The sequence below is a fragment of the Triturus cristatus genome, chromosome 9 (assembly GCF_964204655.1).
Source record: "Triturus cristatus chromosome 9, aTriCri1.1, whole genome shotgun sequence".
NCBI classification, from domain to species: Eukaryota; Metazoa; Chordata; class Amphibia; order Caudata; family Salamandridae; genus Triturus; species Triturus cristatus.
The window spans coordinates 751,600,228-751,616,435 of NC_140592.1; the positions used below are offsets into that span (position 1 = coordinate 751,600,228).

At 45.8% G+C, this 16,208-nt stretch overlaps 1 protein-coding gene across 2 annotated transcripts in view; it reads left to right on the forward strand.

Annotated features, from left to right (window-relative positions):
- The first annotated feature begins 2,349 nt into the window (after positions 1–2,349).
- The window catches only part of GPHA2 (glycoprotein hormone subunit alpha 2), a 30,735-nt gene continuing 16,876 nt past the window's right edge, over positions 2,350–16,208 (forward strand). The window contains exon 1 of one of the 2 annotated variants that reach the window (XM_085627998.1): positions 2,350–2,468. In XM_085627998.1, the coding sequence (XP_085484124.1) occupies positions 2,378–2,468 (91 nt within the window). In that variant the 5' untranslated portion in view covers positions 2,350–2,377. Of the gene's footprint in view, positions 2,483–16,208 lie in introns of both variants that reach the window. The other variant, XM_085627999.1, reaches the window with a different exon arrangement.

The window sequence follows — 16,208 nt, forward strand, 5'->3', positions numbered from 1 at the left end:
AGAAAGTTTTCTCGTGGTTCTGGAAAAACACCCGAATCAAAGACACCTCGTCGTATAAATATCTAGGCGTGAAGATTGACAGTGGTGGCCAATTTAGAGAACAAAGGGCTAGTATAAGAGGCAAAGGCACCGTTCTGGCAATTGCCTTAAAAACATTAAATAACAACCTCTCCGGCCCTTCTCTGACCCCCTTACTACATGTTATACGTGCCAAACTGTTACCAACACTAACATATGGGAGTGAGGCCCACCGAGGCAGGGATGCCGTTATACTTGACGGCACAATCGTGTCGGCATACAGAATCATCTTGAGCCTCCCAAGGCGCTCCTCCCCAGCACAGATCAGACTGGAGTTTGGAATTCGGTCACAGTTATTGGCACGACAGGGGGCATATATCTGCTCTTGGGATAAAGTAAGAAAAACGACCGAAGGGACGCTGAACGAATATCTATGGAAAGAGCTAGAGCAGACCCAAAACTCACCAGCTGCAAAATACCTGGAAAAAAGCATAATGAACACCGGGCTGGCAGAGCTCTGGGCGTCCCCTGTAGATCATAAAACACTCAACAAATTGGTGAAAAAATCGATCAAGCTACAGTCATGGGTTCAGGATAAAGCCATCCTATCAAAAAGATCTCATGCTTGGATGGTATTAAATACATACCTGACACAAGCCTCCCAGCCTTACCTTGCCCTAGGTTACACAAAAAAATCAAACTGTGCTTTTTAAGATATAGATTGGGCTTGTTACCATGCATTCTACATCTTCCTCACTGGCTGAGATCGAAAGCAGGTACATTATGCAGGTTATGCGGCAAAGGGGCAGAAGACATGTTGCACCTGCTTTGCTCGTGTGAGGAACTGCACGAAGAAAGGAAGCTCCTGCTGAAACGCCATTTCATTTTACAGGGGGTACGCACACGAAGGAATGCAGTGCTAACCTGCTTCTCAGCACAGGACCCTCAGCTGAGCTGTAGATTTGTGAAATTTTTAAAAGTAGTAGAAAAAAAACTACCAAAAATTGACCCATGATCAACTTAGCAAAACAGGACATTTGATTTAACTTACACAGATGTATTATTTATGCTGCAGATTTTAAAGAATTTTATTATGTGTTATTGTATCGCATTGGTTTTAATTATAAACTGAAAACTTATGTTGCTTGCCACCTTCCGTCCTTCTCCCGCTGTCCGTGTTGGCCCAGCCCTCCCATGTTGTGTTGTTTTTTTGCTGTCCCTCAGCACCCCTCCCACGTTGTGTTGCTTGCCCCGCCCACTCCCGAACTGTGTTGCCTGCCGCATCCTTCTAATGCTGTGTTTAGTTTTATATAACGTGAAGTCGCCATAAGGGCATTGCAGTGCTCTGCAGGAGCACTTGTTACATTGAACAAAGTCAGATTCACTTTTTTTAAGGTACGGGGAGATTAAGCGGCTTGCTCACAATCACACCATGCTGAGCTGATGCCGAGACTTCAACCTGGTTCTCCACTTCCAAAGTCGGCAGCCAGAAGAACACATCCTCTGAGTTGCTTGCCACGGTACTCCCTTAAAAAAAAAGTCCTGGCCTCGTCATAGCCCTTTTAATCCTAACTTTCAGCCATGCTGCATAGCAGCCACGCTCTGTATTTCATGGCTAAAAGACACTGCCAATATAATAGCTTGCACATAGGTGAGACCTATTGGCTTTGCCAGTGATTGTTTTAGTTGCGTTCTGGGACTCGTAGTCTTGTTTACGCAATGATAAATACTACACGGGGCAGATTTATGAGGCCCTTGCGCCACTTTTGCGTCACTTTTCCCATGTTAAAAGTGACGCAAAAGTGGCGCAAGGGGCTCATAAATCTGCATGTTTCAGAATCATGCAAGGACAGCGACGTCAGTGCGAATCATGAAGTCAAAGAGATTTATCTCTGCCAAATTGTGCCAGCATAGGTGCAATCGAGGTATGGCGTAGCGCGGGTACACTTCTCCATACTGGCTTAAGGTGGAATTTACAGGGTTGACATATAAGTGCAGACTGGAATCAAAAAGACAAGACTTGGGTGAAAACAAATACTTTCCCTCCATGCTAAATATCCCCAGTTTGAGGCTGCTGCCCCTTTAAATCTGCTGCGCTTCTAGTCTCTGGCGCGTGCATTCCAGCTTCGGACAGTGCCCGGCGAAGAAGACGTCCTCAGGTGTGCTGAGGCAGCAGCAGGGGTGTCTGCGAGGACCCGCTTTTGGACACCAGCCTCTGACTGACATACCCTCAGGGGCGGGGCCTGGCAGCCAGCCGAGGAAGGGTGTGTTTCGGCAGCCCTGCACCCCAGCCCCCCTTCATTCCCATTCATCCCCCGGGCTACAAATAGCACCTGCGGAGCACGAGCCCTTCCAGGGGATGCTAAGCTGCGGAGCCACCACGCGCCTACCTAGCAACCGGCCTAAAAACCCACCTGCGCGCCTGCTGCTGCCACCCACCGGAGTACACGGTAAGCCCTCATCGGTAAGCACTGGCTGCTGAAACTCTGTGCTGCGACGTGCGCAATGCTGCAGAGCTGTGGTGTGTGACTTTTAATGCTGGGTTGTGTTAAAATAAAAAGCCATGAATACATAGTAGCTCGGTTTATTACTTTTTTCCTAACCCTTCTGTGCCAAGGGGTTTCCACGCGACATGGTCTCTATGAGACGCACTACATGAGAAAGTTCGGATGCGTGAACCCTTCAGGATTGTTAAAGAACATGAAATACGAACTGGTGGGTGGCTAAGTTGGGATGGACGTTGCTTTCAGATGCAGCAAAGATTACATCTCGGTCGGTTTCTATCCAGAGATCAAATCTCGGCTCCATCTCGAGCGCACACTGTTATCCTGGGCACATCCCTTTATTTCCATCACTGTCCAACAGTTGACATATCTTCGAAACCGCGTAGCTCTTAAAAACGGGCTATAGCCGGTGTAAACCAGAACATTAATAACTAGACATTATTACTGTTCACTTTCCTAAATCGGATATGACTGGCTGGGAACAAAACAGAAATGCCCCCACGCTGGTGTGTACACGTCATGAACTAGCCCAACATGTGAGATTGAAGGGCAAGACCTTTTCCCCACCTGTTTCAGAAGCACTGGGTGTCGCCGAGCCTCAGCCAGCGTAAGATAAGGGCTTCTCTAGACATTGAGGGGCAGATTTATGAGCCCCCTGCGCCACTTTTGCGTCATTTTTAACATGGGAAAAATGACGCAAAAGTGGCGCAAGGGGCTCATAAATCTGCCCCTAAATGTGTAATCTTGGCTTCAGCTGCGAACACTTATAGCAGTCAGCAGAACATAATCAGAAGTTAAAAGAAACGAGCACGACCGCCCGAAATGGACAAGGAGACGAGCGGAGTGCACGGAATGAGGACATCCGTCAGCCGTAAAGTAGGAAATATCGTGGAAAAAGCTCCCCGGAACTCTCCAGGCGCGCAACACCCATTGGAGTCAAAGGGCTTCAGCCCCCCCCCCCCCCTCGTGTGTGGCAGCCTGGGATGAGACACCTTCCCGGGCAAAAAAGCAGCCGCACCCCAGCACTTTACAGGTCTTTAAAAGACCATTTGAATGTTAATGAGGCCTCGCTGTTGTTTCACCCCTTCTAAGAGCCCCTGCAGCTCCACTCTGCCTATTGCTTAAAGTTCAGCCCCCCCCCGAAATTTTTGCTCAGCCCCCCCCCGAAATTTGGCTCTAGTTGCGCCTCTGGAACTCTCTGTACATGGAATCATGCTTACAGAGTAGCCCGTCCATGGTTGTAACTGGTGAAGACTGTCAACTCCTGGTTGAATGGCTTTTATTAAATGTGGGGCCTATTCACAAAGGCATTTTGGACAGTGCTTAATTTGTAAATCTTTAAGTGCCGGGGCTCCTCTTAGGAGGCCACTGCAGCCTCCCCTTGTTGCCCCTGACCGTGCTGCCAATTACAGCGCCAACACAAGCACTTACCGCCTCCTGCGAGTGGCAATTCTGTCTATTCAAGGCCGTTCAAAGCTATAAGAATGGCGTGGCATAGTCTGATTGTCACTTTTAATGTATATTAAATTATTAAACACTATTGTTTTGCTCTTCTCAAAATAGACATCCAGTGCCACCATGTAGTAGACCATGGGTACTCGCAAACATTTGCCCAGAGGCCACCAAGTACAGCCTGTGGTGTGACCGAGGGCCGCACTGATGCCAGGAGGGTGGCTGGTGGGGGTCTGGGTGGGCCAGTGATTGTGTAAGGAGGTCTAACAAAAGTTAAATAAACGGCAAGCATTTATTTGCAGGATAATAAAGGCTGCCTGTTGATTTAACATTTTATTCTGAATATTAGTGCTTAGGAACTAAACAGCAGCTCACCAGGAGGGCCGGTGTAAAGGTCAAGAGCGCAAGCGGCCGCCCTTTGAGCAGCACAGCATTTTCCTATTTGTCTGCATATTATGCGACCAGAAAGATGTAAGATGTTTCACGTTTAGAAAACAATAATTAGAATTGAGTGTTCGAGAGGTTCGGCTGCTCCCGGCTGAGCCCGTCACTGCTCAGCTCTCCCCTGTCCTGTCTGCCCATGTCTTCCTTGCTGCTGCTGCTAAGTAATGGTGACTACGGGGTGAGCTGTGTGGCGTTGGGGGGTTGGGCTATGGTTTTCAGGGTCAGACCTCTGCTGATTACCCAAACTTGCCCACTTCCCTGCCAGTCTCACTTGTATGACCCACAGCTCAGCTCCTTCCTGCAAGTGCCAAGTTGTAAATTAGAGGGGTAGAGGGTGAGGAGATGGGAGAGCGAGAGGATTTTGATGGGGCGCATGCAGTGTGTACAAGAAACAAAGAATGGTTAAACACAGTGTGGGCTAACTCGTTGGGGCTATTTCAGAGTAAGACTGCTGCAGCTCCCTGCGTGGCTTCTGCCTCCTCTGAACATTCATGCCCTGAGCATTGGCCCAGCTCACCCATACTAAAGGCTGGCACTACCCCCTGCATCCCTCTCCTGTATTATCACATCATTTTTCAAGCCGACCCCTCCAGAGTGTGGCAGACTAGGGGCTGAGCAGCGCCACAGGCTTTTTGCATGTTGATTGTGGATATGGAAAGCGCCAACAATGCTGGCTAGCCCTTTCTCTGCTGCACCATGGCGGCAGCTTGGTGAATGGTTTCCAAGTGCAGGAGAAGGGATGCGTAGGAGGCAGAAGTTAATGGCTCCTAATTCGGCTCACTTTTGGCTTGATAGTATCAGAAGAGCTCTGGCCGAGCTAGATGTGGCCATCTTGTTCAAGCCAGGCTCTAGACTTCGGCGGCTAGTCCATCTCTATTGCATACTCTTCCGGGCCTTTATGAATTTGCACAATATACATTTGCACTTTGCCCTCTCTGCACTTTTACTAATAGAGAGTTGACCATATAGAGGCCAATTAGCAAAGGCATGTAGGAGTGTGTAGAAAAGCACTTCTGGATGCCTTCTTCCTGAGGCATAAATGCGTTTGCGAACCTCCCCTTCTTTGTCTCTGTTTGTAATTCGAGTTAATGATTTCTTTAGCTAAACGTTCTACTTCTTCTGACATGAGATTTGGGAAACTCCTACGACTTGGATTCTCCAAGCGTCTCTCATGGTAGGACGGCTCCTTGACATTTGGTCAGTATCGGAGCGCCATGCTACTCCTTTGGGTGTACTGGTACAAAATAAATCCTGATGTCTGTCCAGAGTTGGAAACTAAAAATATGCCTTCTGGGATCCTCAAGTATTGTGCTAGGGTGGGTACAAGTAAGGAGGGAAACAGACAGGAGCAGTTTTCGTGAAATGCAGAAGCCCTTGATAGTAAATATATGATCTGCACTTACATATGCATTGTTTCCCCCAAAACTGCCCTGAAGAAATTGACTAGAAAAAGAGGCATTAAATTGGTTCTGACGAATTTTATTGGTCACTAACAAAACGAATTTGGAGATAGTTTTGAAGCTGGTGTGGGCGGTCAAGGCCCTTGTACATCCATCAAGTCTCAAGGTATAATACATCATGTGGTCACTGCACTTGCTGTAGTGACCCGTGTCTCATTTATTGTCTCAGAGAAGGATCATAGATTAGCTTAGAAGGTTAATGTGCCCACTGTGTACTACAACGTGTAAAATCAAATGCCAAGTTCGTATCCTACAAAAGGAAGCACAGTGGGTGCCCAGTGCCCATTCTGTACTAGCACTGAAACTATCCTACCCAGGCACGCTGATTGGCGCTAAATACCCCTGTGTCCAGCCTCCTGCTGTTCTTTGGCTCCATGGGTAGTTGTTCTGTTGTGTCAGAGAGCTCTCTGCAGAGTCCTCTATAATCGTAGGTACAATGAAATAGGTATTGACAGGGCGCTGTGTTTTTGTTTCCGGAGTTCAGGAGATTGGAAGCAGATTGAAACTTAATGACGATTCTTCATGACACAGAGGGGACCTGTGTCATGTATCTGGTCCCAAGGGCCAGACCCAATCTCAAGTGTAATGTATTGTATTTATTTCTCTACCTATACTTCGGAACTACCCAGAGTTCTCTGCGTCTTTTTTGCATATTTTATGCAGCGCTTTAAATCTGAAAGGGTATTGTTTTTGTGTGTGTATATATATGTGTATATATATATATATATATTCACTTAAAAAACCATAGGTTTCACACACGTTATAGTTAGGAATTAGTATTTAAAAAACCTTGCAAATTCACTTAAAAAACCATAGGTTTCACACATGTTATAGTTAACTGGACATTTCACTCGTAAAAAACCAATGAAATGCCCCCGTTATAGTCAGATAACTATAACTCACGCGACCGCCACTCTATCACAAGGATGATGTTATCAGTGATGTCATGAGTGATGCCACTGACCATGTCATGAGTGATGTAATATGTGACGTCATCAACAGTGGATTGCGGGCGCACGAGTTATAGTTATCTGAACTAACTATAATGGGGGAATTTCATTGTTTTTTTACGAGTATATATATATATTTTTTTTCACTGCTGTGTCAAGAAATTAATCGCACTCCCGGTTACTAAAAGAGAAGTAGGAATTGCATATACCGGCGATCAAGGTCCAAGGAGGATCGAAACGCGTTGGGGCATCACTGCTGGTTGTGGGTCAACACTGTTGAATGCGTGGCAAACAATAAAACACCGGCCATTGCAATCGGGATGCGACTCATTTGTTGTCACAGCAGTGACATAGGTTGGAGATATTTAAGCGTTACAGCAGTGACAGAGGTTGGAGATATTTAAGCGTCACAGCAGTGACAGAGGTTGGAGATTGGAGATATTTAAGCGTCACAGCAGTGACAGCGGTTGGAGATATTTAAGCGTCACAGCAGTGACAGAGGTTGGAGATATTTAAGCGTCACAGCAGTGACAGAGGTTGGAGATATTTAAGCGTTACAGCAGTGACAGAGGTTGGAGATATTTAAGCGTCACAGCAGTGACAGAGGTTGGAAATATTTAAGCGTCACAGCAGTGACAGAGGTTGGAGATTGGAGATATTTAAGCGTCACAGCAGTGACAGAGGTTGGAGATATTTAAGCGTCACAGCAGTGACAGAGGTTGGAGATATTTAAGCGTCAAAGCAGTGACAGAGGTTGGAGATATTTAAGCGTCACAGCATTGACAGAGGTTGGAGATATTTAAGCGTCACAGCAGTGACAGAGGTTGGAGATATTTAAGCGTCACAGCAGTGACAGAGGTTGGAGATATTTAAGCGTTACAGCAGTGACAGAGGTTGGAGATATTTAAGCGCTACAGCAGTGACAGAGGTTGGAGATATTCAAGCGTCACAGCAGTGACAGAGGTTGGAGATATTTAAGCGTCACAGCAGTGACAGAGGTTGGAGATATTGAAGCGTTACAGCAGTGACAGAGGTTGGAGATATTTAAGCGTCACAGCAGTGACAGAGGTAGGAGATATTTAAGCGGTGTGGTCCTGCCGCATGAAGTACGCACCATCATGCAGAAGTGCGCTTTATCGCTGGCAGAGGACCCAGGTGTAAATCATTTATATGTGTGTGTGTGTATATATATATATATATATAATGCACAGGGCATTCCAACTCCAACGAGGTTGTGAACCAGCTTCAGTGTGCAGGGTTGACAGAGTGTTAATTGCTGTTAGGACCACATGGGAGGCGTAGGTTGAGGTGTGTGAGGGTCAGAGATGTCCTTTAAACATGGTGCACATAACCATAAGGCATTGCCGAAAAGTGTGAGAATACCTACGTTTATGGAGTAGTATGTGTCATAGAATTAGGAAAGTAAAAAAAGCCTGGTTTTAGCTCTCTCTTGAATTCTAGGTAGTTGTCAAGCTCTGAGCAGCGGGACAGGAAGTCAGGTTATTGAAGTCTGTATTGTTACAAAAGTTACTGTACTAAACTTACTGTCTCATATATTGAAACCTCAGGGCCCATACCAAAGCATAATTAGTGTGTAATGTGCCCAGTGTTTAATTTGTGCTACCGTTTGCAGGTGGTGCCGGAACTCTTTTTTGGGTAATAGGCAGGGCTTTAAGTGGGATGAAAAACCTGGGGGGTCTCTCACAGGGGCGTGGCCAATGTAATTAAGGGCGTGGCTTCAAACACAAAGGCTATCTTTGCTTAGCACAGTGTGCCGTCCAACTTGTATTTTGCTGTTTCTGTCATTGCATCCACCTATATGATACAACAAGTAACATCATACCTAAAACAAGTCAGGACCTTTGGCTATGCGAATGGTTGTTAGTTGCATAAGATAAATAAGCAGTAAGTATGGCTTGTATATAATATTGAAAAAGTTTCCACTTAAAGCCCTGGTGACACCACAACAATGTTGCTGCTCCTGAGTTTCAAAAAGGGAAGGGAAATCCAGAGAGAAAATGACTCTCTTTAAAGGATTTCCCTTCCCCTCCAACGCTAACCTGGCATGATGTCATGCCGTAACTTCTCCACTAGTGAGAAGTGAGCAGCACACATCGATGTGCCTGCTGCCACTGCATTCCGGAAAAAAAACAGAGCCCGATAGAGACCCGAATCGCGGGCTCCTTTAAAAAATCTGCCGGTTGTCAGTACCGATGACACCCGGCCCACTTAAAGCCCTGGTAATAGGATTACATTTTCCACATCAGACTTAGGGCCTCATTTATATGTTGGTGGTATATATATTCCGTAGTAATGGCAACGAAGTATACACACCGCCAACATGACGGTCCGCCTGTCCGGTTTGGATATAGCGGTGACTACCCTGTTACCGCCATAGCCAAGCCTCTCAGACGACCCGACGGAGTAAGGCCATCAGAGAAATGACTACATATCTGCCTGCCAAATCGGGAGGGGCGGACATGTAGCCATTTTTTTACTTTCTGTTGGTGAGTGACAGTAAAAACCAAGTAATGCTCCCCCCGTAATGGGAGGTGACCACCGAAAAATAAATCAGGACATTAGATACAGGTAAAGAGAGAGAAAGGTAAACATGGAAGAAAGAAGGAGGAGCAAAAGATAGGAAAATCAATGATCAAGGAAGAAAGCAGGGATGAAAAAGAACTTGTGAGTGGGATAGAGACGGAATATGTAGAGTGGTAGAAGAAAGAAACAAGAGGTCAATTAACCACTAGGCAACCTCTGTATTAGGCAACTCTGGCATTCGATAGTGCCAGTGGCGGGCTCTTAAGAGAATCTTTGGGCCCCTACATTTTTTTATGAATTGAAAAACTGACAATATTAGGGAACAAATTAAAACAAGCATTGGCATAGCCAATAGGTCTCGCTTTTGGGACCTTATAAGTATTTAGTTATGCAGCACAATATCCTTGGTGCAACAACATCAACTGTTGCATGACTAAACACTTATAAGGTCCCAAAGGCGAGACCTATTGGCTATGCCAATGCTTGTTATTTAAGCAGTGCGCTAGAATTGGGTGCAGGATACAGATTCAAACAAGGGCACGGACAGAAGAAAGAGGAGGTTTAAGGGGGCAGATTAAAAGACCTATCCAGTGAACGATGTCACAATACATTTCAAATCCACATAGCCGACGTCAATAATCAAAGCAACCTTCCAGAATTCCTGCAATTGCAGTTTTTAGAAATAAAGGCTGGGTACAGAGAACTGTTTTCTCTCTGACTCCTAGACCCATTTAAGGGAGTAAATCTCATTCGAGCCATATTTTGATGGTGCCACCTTAACTATAGCCTACTCTTTGGTGAGACAAAATACCAGACTCCAGCTGTACTTCCATTTCAGAAAAGCACCACAACATCTTGGCAGAATTAGGCCCATTAAGAGTGCAAAGGGTTTTACAGTGAGGATATGGAGGAAGACCCGGGAGAGAAGAAGCGTAGTCATTAATTGCTTCTGTCACAGGTGTAGAACTCAGCACTTAAAACTTGTGGGGTGTTCAGAACCCTAAATGTTGCAAGAACTCAGTGTCTGAAAGTGAATTCGCAATAAGGTGTTACTGTTATGACCCCCGCACCGATACAGCTAACCAGACTGTTAGGGGGAACATATTCGCCTGATGAGGTCTTATCCTCAAGACAGACTCGGTACCGAAATGCTACTATTCTGGTGCATTTTACCATTCTACGATCCCCATATCCACTGTGAATACTCACTGTAGCATAGATATTACAGCTCTCCCGTAACACTGAAAAGAGTGACCTCCTCAGTATTTCCCACTACCGCCCTCACTCACCATGGCTAAGCCGGAGAGCAGTGCCGAGGTGCGGCTAGACGCCTTGAGCTTGGCGCGGCTCAGGTACAGTTTATGCCAGGACAGCGCCTGCAGCGAGTGCTCGTTGAGGCTCATCAGCTCCACGTAACTCCTGCTAATCCACTCCGGGTACGAGAGCAGCTCCTCCTCCCAAGTGTAGCGGCCGAGGAGCTTGTGCTGTGCACCGCCGGGGCTCGGATACATTTGCCTAGTCGCGCGCAGGTCCCCAACGTTGCATGTTGCCTGCAGCGCGCAACTCCGTGACCTGTCACCTTCCCACCACCCCTCCTCTTTGGCTCTACTCAGGCATTGCCCGCCCAAGTGAGACAGCTGAACAGGCTACACGGAGACCGCGCTTGTGCAGAACCGACCTGTAAGACATCTACTGTAAATCTTCACAGGGGAGTGGTTTCTCTTGTAGTGAAAGCATAAAAAAAACTTTTGCCTGATTCTAACATGGTCGCTGTTCATGACTCTTTACGTCAGTTACTTAACACTCGTATGAGCGAATTGTTATAAGCAGCTTTAAAGGCTGGACGACGCTAATGATATAAGCACCTGACCCGTAGTTGCCCTATTACAAGCGCCTCCTACTGGTTTATTCACACTAGAGTGACTCTGAGTGTAATTTTAAGAGGCCTATATCTCGCCTGCAGTATGCTCGCGCGTTCTTGTAATGGAGCCCCGTGACCCACTACCACAGTTTGCACTAACCGGAAGTAGCTTTTCGGCTGAATGAAGAAAGTTGTTTTACTATAGTGGAAGTGCGGAACTTCAGTACTGTTATTTGTGTTAATGATTTGAACTGTGCTTGTTATTCAGAAGGGTTGCGTAGAGTGCCACCATGCCTCTACCATACATGGCACATTTTGAAGAGAAAAGTGAGAGATTTAAACAAGCATTGGCCGCGCGGCCGTAAAGGTAACGCGGCCGTGCAGCCCTGAAAGCAAAAGTGATCGCGATTCCGGACACACGCTCTGTGGTGGGGGAGGGGCGGAGCGAGGCCCGCTGTAAGGGTGCTGCGAGGAAAGCCAGATGGCGGCTGTGCACGTGCTCGCACGTGTAACCGCAAGCTTGAGGCCAGCAAAAGCGTGTGGTCAGACTTTTTAAAGCCCACTTACTAAATGTCTCGCCTGTGCAGCACATGCGCTAGCTCAGGCGAGACCTAAAAAACCTTTTATTTTCAAGAGTACCCAGACCCAAGGTAGGAAAAGGTTATATTTAAAAATGTTGCCAGCTGAATGACTCTGTATGCTTATCAGATAAGGGTTCTTTTCTGGATCAAACCGATGGAATGTGGTTTAGTCTAAAAGTTTTCAAATTTATATTTGCAAAATTGAGCCAGGGTGATAAAACTTCTCACTTTCTCCAAACTTAACCTGTATAATTTGCCCTCGCGAAAAATCCAGTTTTCTGACTATTGTTGGCTTAAAAACCTGAACTATCTTAGGGTGTCTTACAAGTTCTTGGGTCTCTCCTGGGTACTGGTCCGTTTCCGGTAATTTATTGTGGGAGAAATCATGCCCTAAATGGAAGAGGGAACAATATGCACTACGGATGAAGCACAATTAGATTCAAACAAGGCATAAACTTACCAATATTCGAGAAAGAATACCAGGCAAAGCGAGGATTGCCACTGAACCAAAACACGCAAAGACCTCGATTAAGAGATAAGCAGAAAAATGCCTTTTCTGATGTGCAAAATGCGATTCGGTAACTTGTTACCAAATCGCAATTTGCATTTGTGATTCAGTATTTGGAAGGGGCATGTTGTGGGCGTCCCTTCCAATTATTGAATCAGTATAGCAAGTATTACTGTTTTGCGACCAAATTCCGGTCGCAATACCGTAATACTTCACCAACGTTTTAAAAGTGGTGGTAACTAATTCGCGAATGGGGAGGGATCTTTTTGGGACCCCAATTGCTTTCTTTAAAAGCAATCACAGACATGGTAGTCTGCTGACTCAAGCAGGCCACCATCCCTGTGTTGGCAGCAAATCCTCATTGGTCGCAAATTGCTACCTACCTCATTAATATGCGTGAGGTAGGTCGATTTGCGACCCATTAGGATTCGCTAATAAAACTCAAGAGTTTCATACATTAGGAATAGAGATTTCCTGATTGGGATTTGCAGGAAATCGCAATTAGAAAATTGCTATTCCTAATCTTCATCCATCTAGCCTAAATTGTGCGGTAAACACTGATTATGCACATAGTTCACTACTTTCCCAGCACAAACTCGGAATAGGAGTAATTTACTGCACTCTGTAAATTCCTCACCCCATAGTAGAGGTGTTTTCTAGGAGCAGTTAATATTTTAAATTTGTGATGTCCTGAACTCATGAGGAGAATGCTGTGCCACAAGGCGCTACAATTGAGAATGCCCACTTACCCACCCATGATGAATGAGCCATCCTGGGAAAAATGGAGGGGCACGAAATGGAGCGTTTTTCATGGTTTGCAGAAGGAGCAAAGGGCTAGATGTACGAAGCATTTTACCGATCGCAACCGACCATAGGGCCATTTGCGACCGGTAACATGCATTTTGCCATGTACAGAAGGCAAAAAGTGGATCAGAAACTAGTTACCGAATCGCATTTTGCGATTCGGTATTAGGAAGGGGCGTGTGTTCGGCATCCCTTCCTAATACCGAATAGCACTGGTTTGTATGAACGCTTTGTGACCGGGAATGCTGTCCTGTTTGTGCATGTGGGTGCCAAAAAAATGTAAGAGCAGGCGGTGGGCCAGCGGATCGCTTCCTACTTTAAAAAAAATTAAAAGGTAGCTTTTCATTTTTATTTTTGAAATGAAATGCATCTTATTTTTCCTTAAGGAAAACGGACTACATTACAAAAAAAATGTATATTGCTTTATTTAAAAATCAATCACAGGCATGGTGGTCTGCTGACCCCCACAGGCCAGCAATACCTGTGATTGTAGCCATTCACAATGGGTCGCAAATTGTGACCTGCCTCATGAATATTGATGTGGCAGGTCCATTTGCAATCTTCTGCGAACCACTAACAGTGTCAAACACAATGTTGTACATTGCAGTTTGAGATTTCCTCATAGCGAATCACTAAATTCGCTATTAGAAGATCACAAACACACAATTTCGTACATCTAGCACTTAATGTGCCTACTGTAGAGTCTAGCATGTAAAGTCACAAGCTAGATTTGTGTTCTACAAAGGAAAGCTCAGTTCAGCGCTCATTCTGAACAAGAGTTTTTGCCAACAGCTCCAAGTATTTTCCAGATCACTTTTTCCTCACATGTTAATTCACTCACTGACAATACTGAACAAACTAACCCTCTAGACTGCATCGCCACCAAGGTCGTGTTCTCTTTCTTCTGGTAGATGGCAGCTAGCTGTTCATAGATTTTGAAACCTGGGCAAATTTTCTGCAGATAGGCCAGAATTCCTTTGTCCATCTAGCTGCCAAGTGAGGATGCTGGGGCCACGTCCTATACACTCTGCTTCACTGTCTGTCGAGCTATTTCAGAATACATGATCTTCTTTCAGAATAGCCTCTTGCACATTCTACTGACACACACTAGAAACACAACCAGCCAAATATCAAATATTTCGGGTGGGATCGCTGCAAGGTGCTGCGTGGCCTTTGCGACAGTAGAGTGCAGCCAGAAAAGACCTCTGAGAGAGAAGAATGGGGGCAGTTTGTAGACTTATTGCTTTGGGCTAAATTTGCATTTTAGAAATGTGTATAAGTTGTTCCCAATATTAGAACTAGAAGATAGAACCTTGCCAGTCCAACTGAAAGGCTAAAAAATCCTTTGTTCTGATTTCCATGGATGTGAAGAGAACACTATTAAATTGACGGGTTAGATCATACTACTACTATCTCTCTACCTCCTGACATACAGAAGCGATGTCAATCGCTCATCAAGAAGTGTTACTGCCCATTCCCAATAGGACGCAGATTGCGACCTGCCTTATGAATATTAATGATGCAGGTCGCTTGCGACCCATTTGGGAATCACTAATGTGTCTGAGACAACTTAGTCCATCTCATTTTGCGAGTCTCTAATTGCGAGTCGCAATAAAATCGTAATGAGAGTCTCGCAAATTGAAATGTTTGGACATCTGGCCCATTGAATCCTAAGGCAGGGTGCTGTATTTTAAAAAGTATGACTTATATTTTGATATGACCTAACAGTAAAAAATCCAAATTTGCCTTTTTAGCATGGAAAGCCTAGAAGCCCCATTGGCGAGTACAGGGTTATACGCTGTCAACTCAGCTGTGCCAACTCATGACCGGGACTAATAAAGTTGGTACTTCAAGGTATCAAAATAATCGTTACATTAAACCCGACTTAATGCCCAAGTTGAAATTAATCTAACATTTAAGAATAAATCAATTTTTGAAAATTAACACTCTATTTCCAAAGTCTTCCAGTGGCCATTCCCAGATGCTGGCCACAAGAAATCCTTCTGCCCTCCTGGGGAAGGTGTGAAAGACTCCCAGGAGTGAGAACAAAAGAGGCCTGCCTTTGGAAGAGGTATCACCTCTCTGGAAAGAATCTACCAATGGTGGAAGACCAAAAGGTGAACTTCAAAGGGGAAGCTATGTTTGAAGGGCAAATGGAAGACACACACAAAAGGGGGTGTTCTTTTGTTCAGGTAGATGGTTGGCATAGGGTCCAGAGCAGGGAGACCAGTTGCCAAACAGGTTTTTACGTGGGTGTGTAGCCCTAAGGTAGCCACACCTCTAGTAATGAGAGAGAGGAGTTCTGCCTTGTTGGAAATGGACAGAATAGTGTACTGTGGGATATCTAGATGCCATACTTTGTAGGAAGTCGTCATCAGGCAGGAAAGGTCCTCATAGCCCATTGGTTAGTTACTGCCACATACCTAGGTCTCTTTCTGGCCATAAATAAGCCACACCTGGCACCCAGACCTTAGATCACATCTGGACTGGAGAGTGGACCAAAAAAGGAATGCCCTCCTGTTCCTGGACATGGCTCGAGAGGCTGCACCAACCACTGGACTGCACCTGCCAGTCCTTGGGCAAGCAAAGAAGGGACTGTGCCTCCGGTGCCTGGCTCATGGGAAAAGTCGCTCCTGAGCCCCAGACAGAAGAAGTGAACTCCAATAGTCATTTGGCTGATTTCCTGTCACAACACCAGGGCCAGGAAAGCTGAGGAAGTCTGTTCTGGCCAATCAGTAGCCACAATTGATTGATCATCTCTGACTGTAGACATGCAGCCCAGACGACCAAGTCCAGCTGCTTAAAGGTTGGGCCTGGGAGAGTAGTTGGAGTGCAGTTTGGTTACCCTGTGACTGGAGACCAGGAGTCCAGTGGCAACTGGACTTCTGCTGGACCAAAAAAGGCTTTTAGGGACATTGACCGCTGTAGCCAAAGTCACTCCACCTGGACCATGGACCTAGAAGCAGTCCCAGGTACCACCCATCGACCGCACAGCATCCTCAGTACCTTACAGCATTCCGTATCCCTCGCATCAGGACCACTCAATTGAAGTTTATGGTGGTTCGCCCATAGAGCCTGGAAT